At 30.6% G+C, this 27,696-nt stretch overlaps 2 protein-coding genes across 3 annotated transcripts in view; one reads left to right on the top strand and one right to left on the bottom strand.

The window, feature by feature from the left end:
* The window catches only part of LOC123552425 (uncharacterized), a 270,191-nt gene that overhangs the window by 61,096 nt on the left and 181,399 nt on the right, over positions 1-27,696 (bottom strand). The gene's annotated exons all lie outside the window — the stretch shown is intronic.
* On the top strand, positions 1,203-11,403 carry LOC123552421 (uncharacterized). Of its 2 annotated transcripts, XM_053541930.1 has the most exons (8): positions 1,225-1,317; positions 3,819-4,011; positions 4,328-4,593; positions 5,514-5,732; positions 6,192-6,482; positions 6,751-7,296; positions 7,523-7,735; positions 10,880-11,403. In XM_053541930.1, the coding sequence occupies exons 3-8, from the start codon at positions 4,332-4,334 to the stop codon at positions 11,224-11,226; spliced, it is 1,878 nt and encodes a 625-aa protein (XP_053397905.1). In that variant the 5' UTR covers positions 1,225-1,317; positions 3,819-4,011; positions 4,328-4,331; the 3' UTR covers positions 11,227-11,403. The 2 variants fall into 2 exon arrangements, with proteins under 2 accessions (XP_053397906.1, XP_053397905.1); XM_053541931.1 differs by lacking the exon at positions 3,819-4,011 and having other exon boundaries at positions 1,203-1,317.

Genomic DNA, 27,696 nt, shown 5'->3' with positions numbered 1-27,696 from the left:
GAAATAAACTTGAAACTTGAATATTAACTTGATTCTCTTATTTTCACATTATGCACTATATACAGCTCTCGTGCAGTATACAACTTTATTAGATGACTACTTTTATCCAATATGAAAGGCCCTAAAATGTATTATATAATCATAATGGTATTACTTGGAACAACTGCATAAAACTAAAACAATTATTTTGAAAAATCTTTTAACGTTTACACACAGGTCTTGTGCACTGATCGGGTAGTTTGTTTTCTGAAAAAAAAAACTTGCATAAAGCTATATATGATAAAATAAACAGATTTGTTGGAAAGGTAAATGTTTGAACACAAGACCAATGTATTTCTAGTCTGGGGCGTTACCTTTAGAACATGGTGTATTTCTTGAAGTTATATACTGTTTATTTTACCTTGAAATTGACTTACATTGTTGTCAGCTGAAATATGGATGTTAATGTCGGGGATTGTGTCAAACCTCTTGGATCTTTCGAATTTTGCTTGGGCTCTCTCTTCAGTCCTACGAACATTTTTATCATCGTCGGAGTCACTGGCAACGTCTTTTTTCTCATACTCTGTTATCGTGGACCACCCAGACGGTAATGCGACTGAAATCAACTTATTTCAGTGATTTAACTATAAGTTTGTTGAGCTTCCTTTCTGAGATTTAAGGCTTTCTAACTTTTATAGCTAAATTGAAACTGTTTCGTTTTGAAAGAAGTAAAATTCTCACTTCGTATTTTCTCCTTGTCTGCCTTGAGATCACGTTTAAATCTGCAAACGTCTCGTCAATTTTATTTTTTTTTTTCAAATTAGAAGATCGTTCATTGGAATCGCCATTTTATTGGTCAGACATTATATGATAAGTTGTGTTTGCTGCCAAATGTTAACCTCTAGCGAAGATAAAGTTCCAAAAACGCTATGTATACTGACTGAAAAAACAACATGCACCCCCTCCACCATCCCATGCCAAAAACACATACTGTAGAAACTAATAAAATATAAAACTAATGAAGGAGAAATCTTAAGATAATTAATTTCGATGCGATAATAATTACATTTACCTAATTCTAATTGTCACTTTTTATTAATTATTAATTCTTCACCGAATTTGATATACACCAGTAACATTTCATAATATTGCACTGAAAATGAAAGTAGAAACTACCACTATTCCACGAAAGCCTCGTTGCGAAAAAATCTATAAATAAATTACAAGTACGCGCAAACATGTAGAACGTGACATTGACTTTTCTCTTCCGTTTTTAACACACATTTTTAAAGTTTGGATTTCTTTTTGGAAAACTTGTCTTCAAATATCTTATTAAAAGTAAGTTGAACGATGTTTTTTACTTAACATAATGTAAGACCTAAGTGTATGGCACTACTGAGTGAAATCTATTGATAACATTCGGAAAGGAATGTGGTTGTCAAACATGGCGGATCATCATGTTTTTGTTGTGTAGTTTAATAATTATTTGTCTTAAAAAATTTAAGGTAAACTACTGTAAAATTGTTTGGAATTTTATTAATGTACCTACTTAGGTTGACACTTCAACAAAAAAATGTTTCACAATTCATTTGTATTTAAAAATAATTATAATTATATGTCCAAAATCATATCTTATATCAGGCTTCATCATAGCTTTTTTTTTTTAAAAGTACAATTTTACATGAAAACATTACTGTTATGCTAACTAAGATATTCTAAAAGTTTTTTTAACAATAAATTAAGAAGCAAAGACAAATTTGAATTAAAAAGAAACAGTGTAACAAAAACTGGCAGAAATTTACAAATGGAAAATACCTCTCAAAATCGTATTTTACACTAATGATTTTTTTTAAATTGAAAAAGTTTCTATCACCAATATCTGAATTCTTTAGTATATGTATAATAGTATAATATCAATGGAATGGTTTTACATTTAAATAGAGGAAAAACCTTATTACGTAAAGCATAAGATAAAAAAGAACAACACATAACACAACTGTTTTCTCTTTCATTTTTATGTTAGAGTAAATTTTATTACATAATTCTTATTTTCAACAGCAAATTGTTCTTATGAAAGAAAATAAATATCCAATTAGAATCCACAACAATTTACAGTACCTATGTACTTTTACAATCGTAGAATAATTATCAAAGCATAAATAATTTATAAAAAACGGTTATTTCATTCGTATATTTGTCGCCCTCTTATCTCTTTAGTTAGGTGCATAATCCCTATTTCGTAAAATCGCTAAATCTTTAGAGCTTTAATAACATTCCTATATGCTCATTTCCAGTCTGACATGCATTTAGAGCTTAATTCCTATAAGCAAAGAGTGTTGTGTTGTATAAAAAATACAAAATATTCTTTTTAACTGTTAACATATGCCGAATCATGTTTCATTTTCATAGCTTTAAAATTAGTACATCAAAATATCAACATTTTTAACAGATAACTACTCCCATGAAATACATAAAGCATAAATCAATGTTAATACATTTATTTGTACTTTCGGAAGTATGATACAAAGTACAACTGAAAGCCTTCCATCTTATGAAGGAGCAGCTTAAACAACATATTTAATATACTTATTTTTATATATATATCTTCTAAAATGTTAGCTTTAACTTCTCTATTTCCTTTATTTTAAGATAGCAGTAGTAAATAACATCTTTTTATATGACCGTCTTTGTACATTATCTGTATGTATGGATTTTATCTCTACCACTGCGATATTTTCTAGTACTTTAAGCGTATGCTATTGCGTGCATTTATCCATGCAACATGATTTATCGGCTAATGTTATCGCATGAAGTCGGTTTAATTTATGCAGTATAAGAGTTCATGTTTATGCGCCAAATGTTTGCGCGCTTTGCTGATACACGTCAGTAACATGCGGATGTAACTGGATACAATACAGTACACTCCCGCCGATGTGCATTTAAAATTTTACATACTAAAACACAATGCATGTTCTTTCTAAATTTCTATAGAAATAAGCCTGTTAAATGAAATAAACTTGCGATTTATTTAAATCTTTTTGTTTCAATAACTTTCATAGATATTATAAAAAATTAAAAATAAACTTAATATTGCTATTCATATATAGTTGATACTGTTTTTGTTTAGAAAACGGAAGATAAACAAAGACAGTACATTTAGGGCTTGTTGAGACTAGCCTTGTGAATACGAATTTCTTGTTACAACGTTTAATCAATGGTGTTTTATTCCCGGGGACATATAGTGTTACAATTGTCCATGTGTGCGTCCGCCCGTGAGTTCGTGTGTACACAAAATCGTGTCAATAAAATGACATAGCACAAATTACATCCATAACAAAACAACATGTAACGTGCAACATCCAGACTCTTAGCTCAAAAGCCAAGGTCACATTTACAGGTCAAAGATTTAAAGCCATTTGTCTTTCCTGGTCTATAACTTTTCATGCATACATGGATATTTGAATATCATGGTACAAACATTTACCATATCAAGATGAAGATGACCTTAAATGTTTTGGTCACACTTAGAAATAAAGAAAACAACATAATTATACCCCCAGATACAAAGTATACCGGTATAGCTGTCCTTCCGTTCGTCTGCCCATCCGTCGTGTCTGCTCCATATCTTCTAACCATCTGTTAAGATTTATATAAATCTAGCATCAGATCTAAGCCTCATCAAGATGACGTATAGAGCGAACAACTAGGTCACTTGGTCCGAGGTCAAGGTCACACTTGGAAGTCAAAGGCCAGACACATTAATTTTGCGTCTGCTCTCTATTGTGTAAACAGCTTCGACGATTTTTATAAAACTGATATCAATTGTTTACCTCATATAGACAACGGGAACAGCGAAAACTACAGGTCACTAGAACCATGGTCAAGGTCACACTTGGAGGTCAAAGGTTAAACAGATTAATTCCTTGTCCGCTCATTAAACTAACATTAATTGTTGACCTCACCTAGACGATGTGCAGAGCACACAACCCAGGTCACTAGATCCAAGGGCAAGGTCACACTTTAAGGTTAAAGGTAGATTTTCTATATCTTTGATTAAAATTTAATCTTTCTACTACAATATTATTTACAGCTAAACGAGTACATGTTGATCATATTTGAAAAGGACAAAACCCGTTTAAATGAACATGATTCCTCTAAACGAATAATTGCATTTTAAAGTATTAAAGTAATCTAATTAATCATTCGCAATGTTCTGAAATAACTCTCTCTTAAACTTGCTGAGAAGAGCACATTCGTAACTATCATTTTCGTCTGAGTATTGTTAACTTTGCTTTTTCTTCTGATACTAAATGTAATGAAGTATATACATGCCTATGTATTATCACAGAAGGATGGAACTACCTAACGCTTCTCTATCGACGGATGCTTTGCCCATGGCACCAAGACAACCAACAGATACTGTTAATATTGCACCTAGTACAGAAACAGCTCAACCAACGAATGCCGATAACCCGGTATCTCAAGCTGATTCAACGGAAGATTTTGACGAAATACCTGAGCCTCACCCTGACTGGCAGTTCAACATTTTTCTCGATAATATAGCAGAAGGAATTACTTCAGAGGTATTTGAAAAAATGAAGCATCTGTTTCGAGGTATAGTTAAAGTCCCATAAGGCTTTAAACTTTATGTTAAAAACAAATGAAATAGCTGTCCAAACAGATGTTATGCACAATTACATGGTGAAAAATGTGCTACTTTTAATACTGTACATGAAGGTTTACCGTTAGAGCTATAAAGGGAGGTAACCAAAAACAATAAATTCAAATAAACTTTCTATTATATTTATCAATTTTCAAACTTTGACATATATTAGAGAAAACAATTGATGCAAATAGGATATAACAACATATTAATAATAGTTTTTGTTTTCATGGTGGAAAATGTGGCAGCCACATTTCAAATAAAAGCATTATGAAGCTTTAATAAGATTTATACAGCTTTGGGTAATTCGTCTCATATTTTTTTCCTAACTAAATGTGTAAAACAAACAATGTTAAGATGAGTTGAATTAGTATGTTAACCCTTAGCCTGCTGGCGGCAAGTGATTCTGTCTTTGCGACCAGTGCAGAGAAAGAATAGTCTGCACATCAATAAAGGCTGATCATGGTCTGCACTGTTCGCTATTCAGTCAAACATCCCTTTGAATAAATAAATTGAAAGATGGACAAGTTCATAATAGAAATTTAGCAGGGTAAGGGTTTAGTTGTTTTACATGTTCAGCTGCTTTATTGAAACTAAACTTAATGTTAAAAATAAGCGAATGAATTTCATTAAAACCAAGTTAGATTCTATAATTTTAAAAATAAGAACGTATTGATGAGATTTGAAAATCACACGTTTTATTCGAATTGTTACAACGATAAAAGCGGCACATCAAGAAATATGTATTTTAATTTATATCCATTTTACGAACATCACTTACAATAAGATAAGTCACACTAAATCGTAGCGCCACATACATTTGTTCAGCCGAAGCTGAATAAGTTTAATTAATAACATTTTCAACATTCAGGACCTGGTGGAATTAGCGACACAACGTTGAATGAAATGCGATCGGCCCTAGATTTGTTCAGTATCATGAGGACAAGACGTTTACTGACTCGTGACAATCTGATTTATCTTCAAGCAATTTTGTATAGATTAGGAAGAGTAGACCTTACCAAACAAGGAGTTGAATACGCTAACACTATTGGAAATGTGATTCATTTCTACCCTGCGTCCGCACTACCAGGTAATTATTATGAGTCATCCTACTCCATATTATAAGTCATCCTACTCCATACTTATCTATAGCTTTTGTCAATTCAATAACAGGATAAAGAAAGATCCGAAGAATTAGGCTTTATACTTTCATCAATCTAGGCCATATCAAGACACAATCGCAGAGTCAAAGACAAAAGCTCGCAAATAACAATAAACTATGTATTTTAAATAATTGCATGCAAATACTTGTTCATTAGCAAACGAATTCTATTTTTTATAAGCAATATACATTCTCGTCGAGAATATAAAATTCATGAAATATCAAATTCAGTGTTTTACAGCTGACAAGAATTAATCTTACATCGCCAATTATTCTGTTTTTTTTTGTGTGTTTCTGTACGAATGTGATGTACATGATACTTAAAATGTTACAAAACATGATTTGTAACTGTTCTTGAATACGAAATTATTTACAATTATATTTCAGAAAACGGATTTAAGTACGTGAAATTACATGTTGAAGGACGTAATTTTCGAAACTGCACAAGGGCGTATGTACAAAACATCCGTAATAGAGTAGCGGCAATTCTTTTCATACCACTAGAATTTGTGATTATAGCTGGACTGGAACCCTCAACAAGTCTTCTAATCACCCTGATGATTCCAGATTCATATGTCACCATTCTAGAAGAATTGCTCGATACCGGGGCATGTAACGTTGAGTTTACAGAGCTTGGTATCGACATTGTCAAAATAAACAAAGTTTACAATGTCGGAGGTAAATATTCCGTTGTTTGCGAAATAAGAGAAACATAAGAAACTTTTTCTCTTGTCGTTTTTATAACGATTTTCATCCGACTGAAAAGTATTTTGTAGATGACGGGTGAACATAAATAGAACAGACATCTGACGGATTAAGCACGTACTGTATAAGAAATATATAACTTTGTTCAATTAATAAAAATATTTTACAGTTACAAAAGTGCCATGATATATTATATATATAATTACAGACTTAAGACTCACCTCACAAAATATACTTTCAGATTTCATGGACCGAGAAACTTTGGACATAGATCAGCAACCGAAACTAGCTAGTATCTATCAACAATTTGAAGCAAAGTCTAAACAGCTGGAAGTTAGCGAGGTAGAACGTCTACGCCTTTCAGGAGAGATTGCAAAGAACAAAAAACAAGTAGCTGAACTAGAGACGAAACATTTCCATGACGACGTAATGATTAGAACTCTCAAGACTGTTGTATCAGATGATCATTTATGCCTAGCTTCACTATCGAGTCAGTGCGCTTTGACAGAATTCGAATCTGCCATAAAACAAGTCAGCACATGCGATAAAAATGTTCTTCGAAGACTCATATCTGCAAATTCAGCTGTTGTCGCAAACAGACTGAATGACAGTTATAGGATTAGACAAAAACAACTGGAACTAGCTGTTGAAGATTTACAGTCTCAGATTATACCTTTAAAGCTCCAAGTACACAAATACAGATTTTTCTCCGAGGTCACTGTCGAGGAGATGGATAAGATTCTTTTAGACAGCTTCAGGAAACTTTTGCAGTCATTTGCAGAAGAAGGTACGTATACTATTGTGCTATGCTTGATGAGATTTGTTATTACTAGCATTTGAGATAAATAAGAGATATATATTGCAATTCAATGTTTCTTATATAATAAACACATTTACCCAGTTTGACTATTTTGGTTAAAGCTAAATGTTAAATGAATTAATGTGGAACAGTTTCAGCCTTGGTCTTATAGTTGATATGATCGGTTATACGATTATTTCTGTAATATTTTCAGTATCTGTTGGAGTAGAAATTAATGCAGAGGCTCTCCAAATTCTTAAAAAGATAAGCAGATCACTACGTTGTCGTGAAAAAGAAAAGCTTGCAAACAAATATGTCTGGGACCCAAATGACAAACTCAAACAAACTATTGACAACGACCAAAGTTTCTTTCTAGCCGGTATCCTGTACAAAGAAATAAAGGAAACCCAGACGATCGTGGACATGGGTAAGTTCTATCACCATACTCTGTTGTTGAAACACTACCATTTGTCACACTGACACAGTTATAGGTCATATAGCGACTTTTCCAACTTTTCAAACTAGATGAAGGCACAAGGTGCCCCTCCGGGCATTATTACAGGCAGAGACTGACACCTTCGACCTTCTGTTAGCCAAGCGGTTGAAAGAATTCTACACCCCAAGCGGGGATTCGAACCCATGGTAAGGGGCAAGAGATTCGAAGTGAGCGACCTTAACCATTCAACCACTGAGGTCCCTACTAATTTTAGAAATCTTCATGCAATGAACACTAGTCTGGATATCAGTCGCAACCTGTAATCGAACCTGCTTCATCGGCATCATTATCGGACGACTTTCTAAGCACAGTGCCGCTGATTGTATTTGACAGTTCTTGTTCACTGCAATAAAATGTTGTACAGCTATATTTGTAAGAAACTGAAACAACAGGTATCCTTCATTTTTAGCCTACCATCATCAGATGGTGGGCTATTCAAATCACTCTGCGTCCGTGGTCCGTCCGTCCGTCCGTCAGTCCGTCCGTGCCCGCGAAATGATGGTTAAGTGACTTCATAACGGTACTTTCTCTTTGATGTCATTCATTCCGTTCTGTTTATTTGACCTTTTTTTCTTTTTATGTGACTGATAGAACAATAGAGAGAACAATTGGGGTGTCACATAAATACCGTTTCGTGAGAACTTCCGTCCGTCCGTCCGTTAACAATTTCTCGTTATCGCATCTCCTCAGAAACTACCGGGGGGATTTTGACCAAACTTTGTCAGAATGATGTATTGGTACTCTAATTGTGTCCCCCTGAAAATCAGACTGGTTCAACAAATATTGAGTGAGTTATGGCCCTTTGTTTATTTCTATAATTTACATAGATTTATATAGGGAAAAACTTTGAAAATCTTCTTGTCCAAAACCACAGAGCCTAGGGCTTTGATATTTGGTATGAAGCATCATCTAGTGGTCCTCTACCAAGATGATTCAAATTATTTCCCTGGGGTCTAATATGGCCCCGCCCCGGGGGTCACATGGTTTATATAGACTTATATAGGGAAAAACTTTTAAAAACCTCTTGTTCAAAACCACAGGGCCTAGAGCTTTGATATTTTGTATGTGACATCATCTAGTGGTCTTCTACTAAGATTGTTCAAATTATCCCCCTAGGGTCAAATATGGCCCCGTCCCGGGGGTCACATGGTTTACATAGACTTATATAGGGAAAAACCTTGAAAATTTTCTTGTCCAAACCACAAAGCCTAGGGCTTTGGCATTTGTAATGTAGCATCATCTAGTGGTTCTCTACCAAGTTGTTCAAATTATCCCCCTAGTGTCAAATATGGCCCCGCCCTGGGGGTCGCATGGTTCATATAGACTTATATAGGGAAAAGCTTTTAAAATCTTCTAGTCAATAACCTACAACATTCAAATTTGGACCACATGTATGGTTTTGAGTGGCAAGATGAACCTTGACATGAATTGACCTTGATTTTGTCCTAGTGACCTACTTTCACATTTCTGTAGCTACAGCCTTCAAATTTGGACCACATGCATAGTTTTGTGCACTGAAAAAAACTTTAAACTTGACATTGACCTAGTGACCTACTTTCACATTTTTGAAGGTACAGGCTTCAAATTTGGACCACATGCATAGTTTTGTGTTCTGAAATGAAATTTGACCTTGATTTTGACCTAGTGACCTACTTTCACATTTCTCGAGGTACAGCCTTCAAATTTGGACCACTTGCATAGTTTTGTGTACCGAAATGAACTTTGACCTTAAGATTGACCTAGTGACCTACTTTCACATTTCTGTAGCTACAGGCTTCAAACTTGATGCACATGCTTAATTTTGTGTACAAAGAACTTTGTCCTTGAAATTGATCTAGTGACTTACTTTCACATTTCTCAAGCTACAGCTTTCGAATTAGGACCACATGCACAGTGTTGTGTACGGAAATGAAATTTGACCTTGAGCTAGTCAATAAGTCTTGAAATTTGGAACACTCAAAAATGGCACATTGGTGGGCGCCAAGATCACTATGTGATCTCTTGTTAAAATTGTCTGTTTTAGATAATTTTAACGCGTATTCGTTTGAAACATCATGATTTAAACACATAAATGCTGGAAAGTAAAAACTTTAGTAAATATATAACATAATTTCAAATAAATGGCTATGTAAATAACCTTACTTCTTGCGATATTTGATTTGCGACATACTGGAATGTAAGCATTATCAGAGTTCATCCTGATTTAGTAGAAAGTAATTGTTTGATAAGACTTAACCTTATACTTGTATAGGCGTAACAGAGTCTTAAGTCATTTGATAATTTTAACTGTTTATTATTTAAATATTTCTCTCTGGTATGATTCTACTGACCATTTCCTGAGTATGTCAAAATATGTACTTGTATCCCTTTAACAATTTACCTGTTTCTTTTAACTTTCGTAAAGTCACATTTACAATTACTAATTCCAAAAGTAATTGATCCATCACTCAAATTTCTGTTTGTATATAGTTAAATGTTCAGATGTGACTATATTTTTATCGTAAAAAGATGATAGCATATACCCAATTTGACACGCTCATTTGATTGGTTGAGAGAGTTGCAAGCACGGAGACTTAATCAAAAACTGAGATTGGATGTCTTGCTGTAATATTTATATTTTCAATTTTTCTACATCGTGGGTCGTAAACTTATGACTTCACCCTTTTTTTAATGGAGGATTAGTTTTGTATCAATCAATATTAATGAGTTCTGGTTTTAGAGGCTTTCGCATTAATAAAGCAAGAAACTTTTAACGCGAGGCCTAACATTAAAACTTCCGAGATGAAATTTGTACGTCAGCCCTCGGTCACAGGTAAATATGTCAACATTAATATAATAATCCCTGTTATTCCTTTGTTATTCAGAAAAAGTGAAAACAGCTTTCTTTTAAACGTTTGCTCAGTCCAAGGGAAACTCGGTAGACTAAACAATGCTTAAGCATACATTAGAGTTTCAGCATCAGATTATCTTGCAAATTAAGTATTACCATTATTTACTACAAATGTCATTTAAAGATGTCCAAAACTTGTAACGGCAGATCGTATAAAAGTGTCTTTATACTTTTAATACTTTTAGAGCAATTTATCTCACAATGCTTGGAGGACGTTGGACGTACAGACCTCATGAAGAAATTTCAGGATTTAGTCAAAGGCATGACGCGAAATTCAGCGAAATCCAAAGGAAAACGAAATACATCCCAGAGGAAAAGGTCTGGATCATTACCAAGAACTGCATCTAAGGGAGACAACAGCGAGCACGACGACACGTTTCAGCTGCTAAACAAAGTCGCCAACCAAGTACAGACCATTTTGGATACCATGCATGTTACTAAAAAGTCATTTGCCTCAGAGTTCGGACCCGTTAAGGATTTGGGCATATCCGTTGATCCGCCACCGTATTCAAGATACCCTTGCTTTTTTTGATCCATTTAGAGCTCATACATGGGTAATCGTTTAGCGTTTAGAGAAACTGTTAGTTTGTTTCTATAACCTAAATTATAAATGAAAAACTAGTGTTGTTGCGACATTAAAACAATGCTAGAACAAGATCAAATGCAAGTAGTCTCTATCATAAAAATGATAAATAAATCAGAAACATTAGCATTTTTATCTCATTTGTTAAACTAGTGAATGGATAGATAATAATGTGTACTTTGTAGTTTGGGGTATTTTATCTAAACAATAAGATTATACAAACGTTTTATTTCGTGTACAGCTTTATGACTGTGCGCTTTATATAATTTTACAAAAGAATAATATGAACTGCTATGTAACATTTTTGCAACTGTAAACAATCAACACACCATTCTTTAGGTCTACAAATGCAGTAGACATTTTTGGTTTAAATATCTGTATTTTTGTAGTATGTAGAAGGAAAGCTTACCGATCTTTGATCTCACTTATTAAGTGCATATGATGCTGATATTCCATGTCGTGCTTCCGGGCAGCAGCACACACGATGTATAATAATTAACATTAGAAGTGTGTCATATCAGTAGGTTGTTTCTTTAAACTGAAAAGGTTGTCTGACCAATACCATTGGATTGCGAGAGTGTAGAGCTGTATCAGTGCTGTGATTCAATGACTCTTTTGAATTTAAAGCTATTTCATTAACATGGGCTAAATTCAATGGTTGAGGTATTTATAGTTATCACTCCAGTTGACATAGAGTATGATTTTTTTTGGTCAAACTGGCTTCATATTTTGTGTAGTCTAAATAAATGTATTTATTTCAGTTGACGTTTAACAAAAAGTACCATGCTCAAGCATACAAAATACTTCAAATACTAATACGATTTTTACTAATGACCAAAGAAGGACATGTATTGATTTCTTTAAAGACACACTGATGCTTCATATGAGTTCTGATTAATAACTTGAAATCTTATACTTTATTCGCGTGTTATATTTTTGGAAGCACATTATATATGTTAATGTCAGTAAGTAATGTCGTATGTTTATTCCTTTAAGTTTATCATGCCTAATTGAATTTGGCTGGCAAACAAAATGCATACGATTATGAGACGTAACTTCATCCTATCAAGTGCAGTTGTACTCAGTTTTCTTTATCTGCATATGTTTAAACATGAAATAATTTAGAAAGTTATAAAGCTTCTTTAAACATTATTATATATATCTAACATGCCTCTGTCTGAAAAATATATGCTTTAAGATCACAGCTAGTTTAGATCTTCACCATAGTGTAGCATAGGTGTTTACAAAATGAATATTCATGCACTATACGAAGAGGAAATAGGTGGGCCGGTGGTCTAGTGGTAACACGCTTGACTGTCAATCCAGAGGTCTGGGGTTCGAATCCCGATCCAGGCACTGGAAATTTCTGAGATGCTCTTAAGTGTCTCCCACCTAACCAAGAGGCATGTACTGGTTCTTCCCAGGAAAAACGGCTTCGCGTGTATCGGTGCTATACACCGGGCACGTTAAAGAACCAGACTGTCAATTCGCAAAGAGCTAGGCTAAGTTAGCCTGAAAGGCCTGTATCTAAAAGGTTTTCTGTCTATCTGTGCTGGGGGCTTTATCTCACTCTATCCCTCTGGTCAGATCGCTCTGTGTCTGTACTAGTAGTGGGTGAATTTCGCGCCCTGTGTGACTGCGTGTGCTATATGTAAAGCGCCTTTGAACGTGTTAATCATGAAAAGGGCGCTATATAAATCTGGTATAATGATAATGATGAAATAGAATATGTTAATGTAATAAAAGATTTGTTTTCTTACACCTTAAAACTGATGTTGTGTGTATTGAAATCAATTTATTTAAGCTATTCATAATCTTTATTTTTCAACCTTTATTGATATATTATTGGTACTGTTAGTCAGATATGCATGATATTTTTTAATATTTCTGAGTAGGAAAAAAAAACAGAAAAAAAAAACAAACTTGTCAACGTGTTTGGGCGACTGTGTCCTTTGAGTGTTGTTTTTCCAGTTGTATTTGAAATTCTTATAAATTCTAAATCTGGTCAAATAAAACGTTTTGATGAGATTTTCATGAGGGAATTATACTAAAAAGTCTTCTCTGATAAATTGTACAAATAATCCATTGATGGAACAATGATACGTTAAAAAAGCATCCGTTTAAGGGAGCTGCTTGCTTAGAATATCGTTGTCCATAATTAACGTTTATCATTGTTTTTAATCTACAGATGAAAAATGTATTCGATGAAATGGACAATGAAAAATAAATTTCATGATTAATTTTGACCATCAAACTGAGCCTTTGTTTTATCTCTCGGTTTCTTTACCGGAAATTTTGTTTAGAAATTCGTTTTTCTATATCGCAAAAATATTGTTTTGTTTCAGTATTAAATGATAAAGTTTTATTATTAAATTCGGCAAGTCAAACAATCCGGTGAACATGTCGTTAAAAATTCAAATCCAGGAATATTTTGCATCCGTATATGCTTACAATTATTTAGGCTTTTCATTATCGTTTGTTAGTAAAATATACATAGCATAAGTTTAAATTTGTGCAGTATCATGCATTTCTTAATACACCTGTTATTTTATATGTATGTAATTATGTGTATGTTCGATTTTTCATACAATCACCAAGTTATTGTGGTTTTATTAGCTCACCTGAGCACAAAGTGCTCAGGGTGAGGTATTGTGATCGCTCACCGTCCGGCGTCCGTCCGTCCGTCCGTCCGTCCGTCCGTCTGTCCGTCCGTCCGTCGTCCGTCCACACTTTCCTTTAAACAACATCTCCTCCTAAACCAACAGGCCAATTTTGATGAAACTTCACAGGGATGTTCCTTGGATGGCCCCCTTTCAAAATTGTTCAAAGAATTGAATTCTATGCAGAACACTGGTTGCCATGGCAACCGAAAGGAAAAACTTTAAAAATCTTCTTCTCAAAAACCAGAAGACCTAGAGCTTAGATATTTGGTGTGAAGCATTGCCTAGTGGACCTCTACCAAGTTTGTTCAAATCATGACCCCGGGGTCAAAATTGACCCCGCCCCAGGGGTCACTTGATTTTACATAAGAAAATCTTAAAAAATCTTCTTCTCAAAAACCAGAAGCCTTAGAGCTTAGATATTTGACATGTAGCATTGCCTAGTGGACCTCTACTAAAATTGTTCAAATCATGACCCCGGGGTCAAAATTGACTCTGCCCAGGGGGCACTTGATTTTACATAGGAAAATCTTCAAAAAATTTCTAAAAATAAACCAGAAGGCCTAAAGCTTAGATATTTCACATGTGCATTGCCTAGTGGACCTCTACAAAATTTGTTCAAATCATGGCCCCGGGGTCAAAATTGACCCCGCCCAGGGGTCACTTGATTTTACATAAGAAAATATTTAAAAATCTTCTTCTCAAAAACCAGAAGCCCTAGAGCTTAGATATTTGACATGTAGCATTGCCTAGTTGACCTCTACTAAAGTTGTTCAAATTATGACCGGGGGTCAAAATTGACCCGCCCTAGGGGTCACTTGACTTTACAACGGAAAATCTTCAAAAGTTTTCTAAAAACAAACCAGAAGGCCTAGAGCTTAGATATTTCACATGTAGATTACCTAGTGGACCTCTACAAAATTTGTTCTATCATGACCCCCTGGGTCAAAATTGACCCCGCCCAGAGGTACTTGATTTTACATAGGAAAATCTTCAAAAATTTTCTAAAAATAAACTAGAAGGTGTAGAGACTAGATATTTGACATGTAGCATTGCTAGTGGACCTCTACAAAATTTGTTCAAACCTTGTCCCCGGGGTCAAAATTGACTCCGCCCTAGGGGTCACTTGATTTTACATAGGAAAATCTTAAAAAAAAATTCTAAAAATAAACCAGAAGGCCTAGATCTTAGATATTTGACATGTAGCATTGCCTATTAGACTTTTACAAAGTTTATTCAAATCATGACCCCTGGGGTCAAATTGACCCTGCCCCATGGGGTTACTTGATTGTACATAGAAAAATCTTCAAAATTTTCTAAAAATAAACCAGAAGAGCTTAGATATTTGACATGTAGCATTGCCTAGTGGACCTCTACAAAAAGTTTTCAAATCTTGTTTTTAAAGTTACTTAATGAAAATTTCAACTATATTTTTCATAATTCTTTTGATTGATTTCTATTATGATCTTTTGACCTAGAAGACTTGTCCTTAAGTGCAATGATAACAGGTGAGCGATATAGGGCCATCATGGCCCTCTTGTTTAGACTTATTGGGTTGTCTGGGTTACAATTATATCTAATTAAACATAATAGCTCATTTTTGAAACATTTTGTAAGTGTATAAATGATATCAAGGGTTATTCCTATAAAAGGTCGCATTTATAAGCTGATTAATGTAGATCTAATAAGAGACAGTAAAAAATTGTTTGTGGCATTTCTATTTAAGTTGTTCGTTTTCAAATTTTCAGTATAAAGGCTGTGTGCCAAATTACTATTGAAATACCCAAGCTCATCTGTGTTCATAAACAAATATGTTTTGTTATTTTTAATGGATCACATTCCATATTTTTATATTTAATAAGACACCTAATTAACTTTTATAATCGTTTGTGATAAATAGATAATGTGTATAGTATGTTTACAAGCTATGCAAAATGTCAGTTGTAATACAAAATAGTGTTTGTACTATTTAAGAATGTAGGGATAATACGCGTTTTTTTTGTGTATTAACGTCTGCAGAAGCCCGCAGGATTGTTTGTGACAGAGACCGAAGGTCGAGGTCACAAACATATCCCAAGGGCTTCTGCAGACGTTAATACACAAAACAAACGTGTATTGTTGCTATTCTTGCATAAAAAAATATTTCACGACGATTTATGTATTGTTTTCATATGTGATGACTTGACGATTCCGGTTTATTTTTTTTTTTACCATTCCTGTTGTTCTTGGAAACGGTAAACATGTTTTAAATATCCGTATCCAGGGCCCGGAAATAAACAACACTATCGAAAGCACATCCTGAAGGTTTTTAAGCGATTTTTTATCAGTCATTATTACAAACATAAAATTACCAATAATTGTTCATATCATTTTACAATTTGGTGGACTCGATCACAATTTCAAGAATAATAACTTTACATTCGAGTTATATTGAGTACGGACACGCAGTTGGAGTACGGATGAGTACGAACGTAGTGTCAAGCTTCCAAGCTGTTTGTATAAATTCTTCGAGAAATTAGTTAAAAACATACCGACTGATACTTACCAAAATCATAAATATGATTCCTAAAAACAAAGAATCGCACAGGTAAACACGCGATTCTTTAACATTCACGGTTGTTTACAAAATCTGAATTGACGCAGAGTTCTAAAAGGGGAGTAAACAAGGGAAGAAACGAGTACGAACAATGTTGGGGGCAGCGCATTTGGCGTTAGTTACTGATACAGTAAAACATTCTATGGTTTAGATTGCAGTTTTAATGCTTCAAGAAGAGGTTTTTATGAAAAAAACAAGACGCAGATACCAGATGTCAATCTGCGCAGAATTACATATACGTCCCTGGGAAAGCATTTCAAAAATAAAAATCGGGTATTAACAGCACGTGAATTGCCTTGTTTGCACAGGATTTTTCTCCCGTTAATACATGGGCGGATCCAGCGAAAAAAGTAGTTTTTATGCAAGAATGAACATTTAGGGCATCGTTTTACAATTTTGATATCAACCGAGTAATATTATTTTTAATTCAGACATGAAGAAAATTGTGAAAAGACATTCCCAGGAACCAAGTGACTGCACAAAAATTGTAATATCACAATCATATTTTTTATATTTTTGATAGCTGACATGGGCACCAATTGAACATAATGAGCTTTTGTATTGTTAGATATACTTTTTACGACAGTCCATAATTTGTTTCTTTACATTTCATTTTAACATTCACATTCTCAAGCAATCTTAATCAAACTTTGACACAATTGTATAATACTTTGTATTACAGTTAAGGTTGATTATGAGCTAAATCTGACAAGATAGCATGAGTTATTTACATTGATTTAAGAAGATGCCTTATTGATCTATGCATTCTAAGCGCCTTCATTTCATCACCAATCCTAATTATATTTAAACAGAATGTGTACGCCCTCAAGATCTCAGTCAATATTGAATGGCGAGCGATGTGAATACCACATTTCGTTATGAATTTCTTTTTATTCATCAGTCGCATAATATACATGTACCAATAAGATCTCGTTCACTTTTGGTTACAGGCTACACTGGAATAGTTGGTCCAGAGTTATATGCACTTGGACTATTACAAATGCAATATCATAGTATGTTATATACTCTAGTAACTTCATTTCTCACGTATCATAATTAAACAGATCGTGTACAGCTATGAAATGAAATATTGTCATGTCTTATTATTTGCCAGATCGGGTCAGTAGAGTTATGTGACATATGTATACCGCAAATATAACATTTTTCACTATCTTACACTCTGTCATTTTTAATTTATTGTCAATCCAAATGATATTCAGACAGATACTATTTAGATAATGTATGTCAATGCAATTTATGTAAAGTATTGAAACTTCTTATGTGAATGCATAGCTGGATAGATGATAATGGTATACTTAAAACAGGTCTCTGTGACTATGTCCTTGAACTTGTAATAGGATGAATGATTATTAGGTAAGCGTTACATGACAGTCATAAAACTCTTTATCAGGATGATAGTTTAATCATGATTTTGTTTATAATTATTCTATATGTCTTAAAATATATCAAAAGTCAAAAAGCACATCTGGAAAATCTTGAAACAACTTTGATTACGTTTCATTGCAATACTTAGTCCAAGAATTGAAATTAATCGATCAAATTATTTTAAGAACATTTTTTTACGATGGCTGACTGTCATATCAAGGACAACAAGTTCAAGCTTTAGTTTTAAAAGGATCTTATTTTTTACAGCTTGACTCTAGTTCAGTAGATCCATAACTTTGGCGGCCATGGTGGATTTCATTAAGTTATATTATAAATGTAAGCTTGAAGGCATTTTTGTTGTGATAAAATTTTAGCTTTTTTCGTTCTACTTTGTTTTTATTATGTACTTTATTTTGAAGAAATTTATTTGTTTTGTTGTTTTTTGAAGGTTTCGGTGGAAATCGCTAGCTTTAAATGTTTAATTAGGCATCATGAAATAACATATAAATAAAGGGAGCAGAATATCGAAAACGCTTGGATTTTAAAGATATTGCTCCAGATATCTTATTTAGTGATTCTGGGTTTATAATTAAACATCATTTGTATTCAATTTGAATAAATTGATTGAAGCTAAGTTAACTAGTTTTAAGAAAATTTAAAAAACAGGACACTCTTCATGCTTTGTTTAAACACTTTCCTAATAATGTTAGTTTTTGTAGCAATTAATTTATACTTTATTGTAATTTCCTTTATATCACTACCAACAACTGTAGAACAGCAATAGGCACATAACTTATTGATAGAAAAATAATACTTTAGGCAACGATCAGTCAACAGTACTCTTTGCTGTAAACAACAGCTATAGGTATCTCATGAAAATAAATATGTATGGAAAAAATATGCCTATTAAAATGAATTATCCTGTCTTGTTTGTGTATCATTGTATTGTTACCAAACTGTTGTTTTGTCTCTTTTATGTTTTTATCTCTATTCGATGCAAGTTATGCCATACGCTGACCTTCTACATTTTTAATGGTAAAGTAAAACCTCAAAATGTGTCTATTTGTGCCTAAAAAGGCTGAGAGTGACACCTTACCCCGATCTTTCTCAAACTTTTTTTTTTAATTTTTTTTTAAAAAAATTTTAAAAAAAAAATTTTTTAAAATTTAAATTTTTTTTAAAAAAATTTTGAAAAAAAAAAAAATTTTAAAAAAAATTTTAAAAAAATTTTTTTTGGGGGGGTTTTTTGGAAAAAAAAATTTTTTTAAAAAAAATTTTTTCCCCCAATTTTTGGGGTTTTTTTTTTTTGGGGATTTTTTAAAATATTTTTTTGGGGTTTTTTGGGTTTTTTTAAAAATTTTTTTTTGTTTTTTTTTTTTAAAATTTTTTTTGTTTTTTTAAGGGGGGTTTCCTTTTTTTTTTAAAAAAAAAAAAATTTTTTTGGGGAAAGAAAGTTTTTTTTTTTTTGGGGCCTTTTCCCAAGGGGGGGGGTTTTTTTTAAATTAAAATTTTTTTTTTAAAAAATTTTTTTAAAAAAATTTTTTTTAAAAAATTTTTAAAAAAAAATTTTGGTTTTTAAAAAATTTAAAAAATTTTTTTTTTTAAAAAATTTTTTTTTTAAAATTTCCAAAAAAAAACCCCCTTTTTCCAAAAAAAAAAAAAAAAACTTTCCCCCCCCCCCCCCCCCTTTCCCCCCCCTTTTTTTTCCCCCAAAAAAAAAAAAAAAGTTTTTAAAAAAAACCCCCTTTTTTTTTTTTTCCCTTTTTTTTTTTTTTGGGTTTTTTTTTTGGGGGTTTTTTTTAAAAATTCTTTTTTAAAAAAAAAAAACCTTTTTTTTTTTAAAAAAAAATTTAAAAAACCAACCCCCCAAAAAACCGGGGGTTTTTTTAAAAAAAATTTTTGGGGAAAAAAATTTAAAAAATTTTTAATTTTTTTTAAAAAACCAAAAGGGGGGAAATTTTTTTTTAAAAAAAAAAAATTTAGGTTTAAACGGGGGTTTTTTTTGTTTTTTTTTAAAAAAAGGGGCCCCAATGTTTTTTAAAAAAGGGGGTTTTTAAAAAAAATTTAATTTTTTTTTTCCCCCGGGGGTTTAAATTTTTTTTTGTTTGAAAAAATTTTAAAAAAATTTGGGAAAAAAAAAAAAAAAAAAAAAATTAAAAAAACAAAAACAAAGGGGTTTTTTTTTTTAAACCCCCCCCAAACGGGAAAATTAAAAAAAAAAAATTTTAAACCCGGGGGGAATTTGGGGGGTTTTTTTCCCAAAAAAAAAAAAAGGGTTTTTTTTGGGGTTTTTAAAAAAAAAAAATTTTCCCCCCCAAAATTTTTTTTTATTAAAAATTTTAAACCCCCCCTTTTTTTTTTTTTTTGGGGGGGAAATTTCCCCCCCTTTTTAAAAAAAAAAAAAGGGGGGGGGGTTTGAAACCCCCAAAAAAAAAAAAAGGGGGGTTTTTTCCCCCCAAAAAAAAAAATTTTCCAAATTTGGGGGGTTTTTTTAAATTTTTTTTTGTTTTAAAAATTTTAAAATTTTTTTTTTTAAAAATTTAAAAGGGTTTCCAAAAGGGGGGGGTTTTTTTTTTTTTTGGAATTTTTTTTTTTTTAAAAATTTTTTTTTTAAAAAATTTTTTTTAAAATTTTTAAAAAAAAAATTTTTTTAAAAAAAAAAAAAAATTTTTTTTTCGGGGGGGAAAAAAATTTTTAAAAAAAAAGGGGGGATTTTTTTAAAAAACCCCAAAAAATTTTAAAAAAATTTTAAAAATTTTTTCCCAAAGGGTTTTTATTTTTTTAAAATTTTTTATTTAAAAATTTTTTTTAAAATTTTTTAAAAATTTTTTTTTATTAAAAAATTTTGGGAAAGGGGAATTTTTTCCAAAATTTTTAAAAAAGGAAAAAAACCTTTTTTGGGGGGGCCCCCCAATTTTTTTTTTTTTTTTTTTTTTGGGGGGGAAATTTTTAAATTTTTTTGGGGGGGGTTTTTTAAAAAAAAATTTTTTTTTTAAAAAATTTTTTTAAAAAAAATTTTTTTTTTTTGGAATTTTTTCCCCTTTTTAAAATTTTTCCCAAAAAACCCAAAAAGGGAAAAAAAAAATTTTTTTTTTTTTTTAAAATTTAAAAATTAAAAAGGGGGAATTTTTTTTTTTTTTTTGGGAAAAAAAAAAAATTTTTAAATTTTTCTTTTTTAAAATTTTTTTTGGGAAAAAAAATTTCCTTTTTTTTAAAAAAACCCCAAAACCCCCAAAAAAGGGTTTTTTTTAAACTTTAAAAAAAAAAAAAAAAAGGGGTTTAAGGGGGTTTTTTTTTGGGAAAAATTTAAAAATTTTTTTGGGGGTTTTAAAAAAAAGGTAATTTTTGGTTTACCTTTTTTCAAAAAATTTTTAAAAATTTTTTTTTTTTAAAACCCCAAAAAGGGGGTTTTTTTTCCAAAAATCAAAAAACCCCCCCAAAAAAAAAAAAATTTTTTTTTTAAACCGGGAAAATAATTTGGTTTTGGGGTTTTTTTTTAAAAAATTTTTTTTTTTTTAAAAAAATCCCCTTTTCTTTTTTTTTTGGGTAAAAAAAAAAAAAACTTTAAAAAGGGTTTTTTTTTTCCCCCCGGGGGGTTTTTGGGGGAAAAAAAAACCCTTTCCGGGAAAAAAAAATTTTTAAAACCCCCCGGGTTTTTTTTTTCCCGGGGGTAAAAAAAAATTTCCTAAAAAAAGGTTTTAAAAAAAAAAAAAAAAGGGGGGGGGGGGAAAAAAAAATTTTTTAACCCCCCCCCCCCAAAAAAAAAAAAAAAAAAAAAAAAAAAAAAAAAAAATTTTTTCCAAAAATTTTAATTTTTTTAAAAAAAAAAAGGGGGGAAAAAAAAAAATTATTTGGGGGTTTTTTTTTTTTTTTTTTTTTTTTTTTTAAAAAAATTTTTTTTTAAAAAAATTTTAAGGGAAAACCGGGGGGGAAAAAAAAAATTTTTAAAATTTTTTTTTAAAAAAAAAAAAAAGGGGCCAAAAAAAAATTAAAATTTTTTTTAAAAAAAAATTTTATAAAAATTTTTTTTTTTAAAAAAGGGGAAATTTTTTTTTAAGGGAAATTTTAAAAAAAAGGGCCCCCCAAATTTTTAAGGGGGGTTTTTTTTTTTTTTTTTTTAAAAAAAGGGGTTTTTTTTGGGGGGTTTTTTTTTAAAAAACCAAAATTCCCCCCAAAAATTTAAAAAAAATTTTTTAAAAAAAAAAATTTTTAAAATTTAAAATATTTTAAAATTTTAAAAAAAGGTGAAAAAAAAAATTTTTAAAAAAAGGGGGGGAAAAAAATTTTTAAAACTTACCAAAAAAAAAAATTTTTTTTAAAAAAAAAATTTTTTAAAAATTTTAAAAAAAAAAAATTTTTTTTTGGGTTTTAAAAAAAAAAAAAGGGGGGAAAAAAAAACGGGAAAAATTTGGGGAAATTTTTAATAAAAAAAAATTTTTTTTGGGGGAATCGGGAAAAAAATTTAAAATTTTTTTTCCTTTGGGGGGGGAAAAAAAAGGGAAAAAAAAAAAAATTTTTTAAAAATTTTTTTTAAAAAAAAATTGGGAAAAAAAAAAAATTTGGTTTAAAACGTTTTTTTTTGGGGGTTTTTTTTTTTAAAAAAGGGGGAAAAATTTTTTTCCCTTTTTTGGGGAAATTTTTTAAAGAAAAAATTTTTCCCCAAAAAATTTTGGGGGTTTGTTTTTTTTTTTTAAAAAAAGGAAAAAATTTTTTTTTTTTTTTTTAAAAAATTTTTTCCCCAAAATTTTAAAGGTTTAAAAAAAAAAATTTTTTAAAGGGGGGAAAAAATTTTTTTTAAAAAAAAAATTTGTTAAAACCCCCGGGCCAAAAAAAAAAAGGGGGTTTTTTTTAAATTTTTAAAAAAAAAATTTTTTTTTTTTTTAGGGGGGGGCCCAAATTTTTTTAAAAATTTTTTTGGAAAAATTTAAAAAAAAATAAAAAGGGAAAAAAAATTTTTTTTAAAAATTTTTATTTTAAAGGTTTCTTTTAAAAAAACCCCCGGGGTTTTTGGGGGGGGGAAAAAAAATTTTTTTTTTTTTAAAAAAGGGGGGGTTTTAAAAAAATTTTTTTTTTAAAAAAAAAACCCCCTTTTTTTCCTTTAAAGGAAAAAGGGGGAAACCCCCAAAAAAAAAAAAAGGGTTTATTTAAAAAAATTTTTTGGGGTTTTTTTAAAAAGGGGGTTTTTAAAATTTTTTTTTCCAAAAGGGGGGGTTTTTTTTAAAACCCTTTTTAAAAAGGGAAATTGTTTTTTTTTTTTTAAAGGGGGGGGGTTTTTTTTTTTTTTTCCCCCCCCAAAAAAAAATTTTTAAAAAAAAATTTATAAAAAAAAGGGAAAGGGGAAGGATTTTCCAAAACCCCAAAAACCCTTTTTTTTAAAAAAAAAAGGGGGGTTTTTGGAAAATTTTTAAAAAAAAAACCTTTTTTTGGTTTTGGGGGTTTTTTAACCCCCCCTTTTTTTCCGGTTTTTTTGGGGGGGTTTTTAAAATTTTTTGGTTTTTGGGGGGGGGGGAAAAAAAAATTTTGGGGGAAAAAAATTGGCAGGGGGGGCGGGGGGAAAAAAGGGGGGGCCCAAAAAAAGGGGCCCCCCCAAAAAAGGTAAAAAAAAAACCCTTTTTTTTTTTTGGGGGGCCCCCAAAAAAAAATTTTTTTTTTTTAATTTTTTTTTTCTGTTTTATAAAAAAAGGAAAAAAAAAACAAAAGGGAAAAAAATTTTGGAAAAAATTGTTTTTTTAAAAAATTTTTTTAAAAAAGGGAAAATTTAAAAACCTTTTTTTTTTTAAAAAAAATTTTTTAAAAAGGTAAAATTAAAAATTTTGCCAAATAAAAAAATTTTTTTTTTTTTTTTAAAAATTTTTTAAAAAAAGGGGGAAAAAAGGGGGTTTTGGGGGGGGGGGGTTTTTTTGGGGGGGGGAAAAAAATTTTTTTTTTTAAAAAAAAAAATTTTTTGGGGGGGGGGAAAAAAAAAAAAAAAACCCCAAAAGGGGGGAAAAAATTTTTTTTTTTAAAAAAATTTTTTAAAAAAAAAGGGGGGGGGAAAAAAATTTTTTTTTGGGGTTTAAAAAAAAAAAACCCTTTTTCTTTTTTTTCCCCTTAAAAATTTTCCTTTTTTAAAAAAAAAAATTTTTTTTTTTAAAAAGGAAAAAAAAAATTTTTTTTAAAAAATTTTTTAAAAAAAAAAAAAAATTTAAATTATTGAAATTTTTTCCCCTTTTTTTTTTTAAAATTTTTTTTTTAAAAAAAATTTTTTCCAAATTTAAAAAAAAAAAAAATTTTTTTTTAAAAAATTTTTTTTTTTCCCCCTTTTTTCCCGCCCTTTTTTCCCCAAAAAAAGGAATTTTTTTAAAAAATTTTTTTAAAAATTTTTTTTTTTTTTTTTAAAAAGGTAAAAAAGGGGGGGGGGTTTTTTTTGGGAAAAAATTTTCCCCAAAAAATTTGGGGAAAAAATTTTTTTTTTTCCCAAAAACCCCCGGGAAATTTTTTTCCCCCTTAAAAAAAAAAATTTTTTTAAAAAAAAAAAATTTTGAAATTTTTTTAATTTTTTTTTTAAAATTTTTTTTGACAAAAAAAATTTTTTAAAAACCCGCCCCTTTTTAAAAAAAGGTTTCCCGGGCCGGAAAAAATTTTTTCAAAAAGGGGGGAAAATTTAAAAAAAAAGGGGTTTTAAAGCCCCTTTTTTTTTTTTTGGGGGGTTTTTGGGCCCTTTTTCCCCCCCTTTCCCCCCCCGGGGGGGGGGGGGGCCCCCTTTTTTTTTTTTTTTTTTTCCCCCCTTTTAAATTTTTTAAAAAATTTTTAAAATTTTTTTTTTTAAAAAAAAAACCCCAAAAAAAAAAAAAAGGGGTTTTTTGGGGTTTTTTTAAAAAAATTTCTTTTTTTAAAGGGGGTTTTTTTTTTTTAAAATGAAAAAAAAATTTTTTTTAAAAAAACCCCCCCAAAAGGAAAAAATAAAACTTTCCCTTTTTTAAAAAAAAAAATTTTTTTTTAAAGGGTTTTTTAAAGGGGGGGAAAAATTTTTGGTAGCTTTCCCGTGCTTCCTTTCGCCCGTAGTCGCCCGCCCTTTTGGGGGAAAATTTTTTTTAAAAATTTTCCTAAAAAATTTTTTTTTTTAAAAATATTATGTACCTGTCGTTTTCCCTTTTTTTTTTTTTTTTTTTTTTTTTTTTGGGTTTTTTAAATTTGATTTCAATTTCTTTTAATCAGATGGGGAAAATCCCTCGTGTTTTAATCTTAAAATAGTAGACTTAAATTTTTAAACATGTAAACAAACTTGATTTTTTTTTTTTTAAACATGAAAAACCTTTTTTCTATACTATTCTATTTTTTCATTTTGCTGGTAAAAAAATACACACTAAAATTTTAAATTTAAAAAAACCCGTTTTTTTCGGGGTTAAAATTAAAATTATAAAAAGCTTAAATGATAGTGTAATTTTCGATGCCCATTTTTAGAAAATTTGGAAAAAGATTTAAAAAGTTTTTTAATTTTATTTGGGAAGTTTTGCGAAAAAAATTTTTAATCAAACAGGCCCCCCAAAAACTCTTTATTTCTTGATATTCATCGCGGTTATTTTTGTTTTTAAAAAATTTCCAAAATCTTTTCATTTCTGAGAAAAAGGACTTTTTTGAATTTTTTTATTAATTTTTTGAAAAGGGCGTTTTTCCCTTTGGTTTCGCTTAACCCCTTTTTTGTGGGTAATTAAAAAATGAAGTTAAAAATTTAAGTTCAACTTTTAATGAAATTTCAAAGAAAATTGCCCCTTTTAATTTAAAAAAGCAATTTTTTAAAAACAATCATTGTCTTTTATTTTTTTTTTAATTTCAAAATTTTTTTTCATTGTTTTTTTCTAAACGTTGTATGAAAAAATTTCAAAAACCAGAAAAGTCACGCGAATGGGAATTTTTTGGAAAATGGGCATAAAACCGTAGTTTTAAAAAAGGGGGCATTGTCGTATTTTCTCCATTTTAAACTATCCCGGGGACATTTTCATGTCCATTTTCCCTTTTGATAAATTTTAAGGGTGCCTTGAAGGGTTAAAGAATTTAAAAATGTTTTTTTTTTAGAAAAGATTTAGATATGGTTCAATGATTTTGTACGCTTTTGTATTTTCTTTATTCATTTTTTTTTTTTCATAATAAAAAGATATTTACATAGGTGTTTATTAGAAATGAGGTAAAATTTTTTCTCTTATTAAAATTCATTCCCTTTTTTAAAAATACGGGCACAGTGCAAAAATTTTTTCATTCAATTTTAAAAATATTTTAATTTTAAAATTAATTTGTCGATTTTCGGGTTTAAAACAAGTGGATACAAGAAGATTTGCCTGTTTATGTTTTTTTTTTCTATAAAAAAAAAATGGTTTTTTTTTTTTTGTTGATGAGTATTTTGGGTTTTGGGGGTTTTTTTAATCCCGTTTTTATAGCTTTGGTTTTTGTTTAATCACCTTTGGATTTTTTCGATTGCTTTTTTTAATTTTTTTGTTGGGGGCAGTGTCTGTTTTTTCAGGGTCCTTTAAACCCCAAAAACTCCCCTTAAAAATTTCCGTTTGTTTTGGGCTCTTTGTTTTTTCGGTTTTGGACAAAGGGGGCATTATTTTAAAAAGGGGGTCTTACGATGTTTTTACATGGAATTTTCCCCTTTATGCACCGCCGTTTTTAAATTTTTCTGGGGTGTTAAACTTATTTCAGGTTTTTTTAAAAAAAATGAAAATGTTTAATTTGCTAACCCCGGGTGCTAGAGGGGGGAGCGGTTCTTGCATTTCCTGAACAAGCTCTTCAAACTGAGCCTGCAACATTTTCGTTTTTCGTTTTTGGGCGAACTGTGGTTTTCTTTTTTTTTTTTCTATGAAATTTGGGGAAATCTTAATGCAAATATAATGCGTTTTACCAAACAGGGAAAATATTGGAAAACTTTGAACGTGACTTAGGAAAGGCTGTAACAACATCCCCCTCGTTTTCCTTTCCCCTGGCTGGAAACCTTTTTTTGAAAATCATTTAAAAAAGGGGCCCCCCTGATCCCAAAAAAAAAACAAATTGAAAAAATAAAAACGGGGGCCAACTGCCCAAAAACCCCCCTCTCCCTTTTTTACTGCAAATGGAATACTTTTACATACGTATTTAAAAAAAAAAACTTTTCCAAATTTAAAAACCCGAAAAAATAAAAAACACTGGTCAGTTATCACTTTTTGAGTGCATTTTATTTGGGGAAAACCCCGGAAAATTATTTTTGTGCGCTGATTTCCCTTGTAAATTTAAGTTTTTTTTGAGAAAATGTGTAAAATGCGGGTTTTTCTTTTTTTTGTTGGTTTTTGGAAAATTTTAAAAATTGGTTTGCCAAATTTAAACCTTTTTAAAAGGGGTTTTTAAAAATTGTTCCGGCTGCCCCCTGTGTTTTTTTTGTTCGTTTTTCCTTTTTAAAAAAAAGTGATTTGGGTTCCCTTTTTTTTTGGGTTTTGCCCTCGGGTTTGGGTTTGTTTTCCCCCCGTTTTTTGGTTTTTTTTTTGTGTCTTCTTATTTGGGGTTTCCTTTTTGGGGGGCTTGGTTTTTTTTATTTCTTCCCCTTTTTTTTTTGTCTTTTGGGTTTTTTTGACCAATATTTGGGAAATTTTTTAAACATTTTTAACAAATTTGTTCTTTTGAAAAATTAAATTTCAAGAAAGGAGGGGAAATTTTTTTGGGTTTAATTAATTTCCAAATAAAATAAATTTTGTTTTTTGGAAAATTATTAAACCTTAAAAAAAATTCCATCCTTTTCAGTTTTTCAAAAATAAACACAAAAAAACCGAT

This window comes from Mercenaria mercenaria, chromosome 4 (genome assembly GCF_021730395.1).
Source record: "Mercenaria mercenaria strain notata chromosome 4, MADL_Memer_1, whole genome shotgun sequence".
In the NCBI taxonomy this organism is placed as follows: domain Eukaryota; kingdom Metazoa; phylum Mollusca; class Bivalvia; order Venerida; family Veneridae; genus Mercenaria; species Mercenaria mercenaria.
The sequence above is the reverse complement of the archived record's forward strand: the minus strand, read 5'-3'. Positions and strand labels throughout refer to the sequence as shown.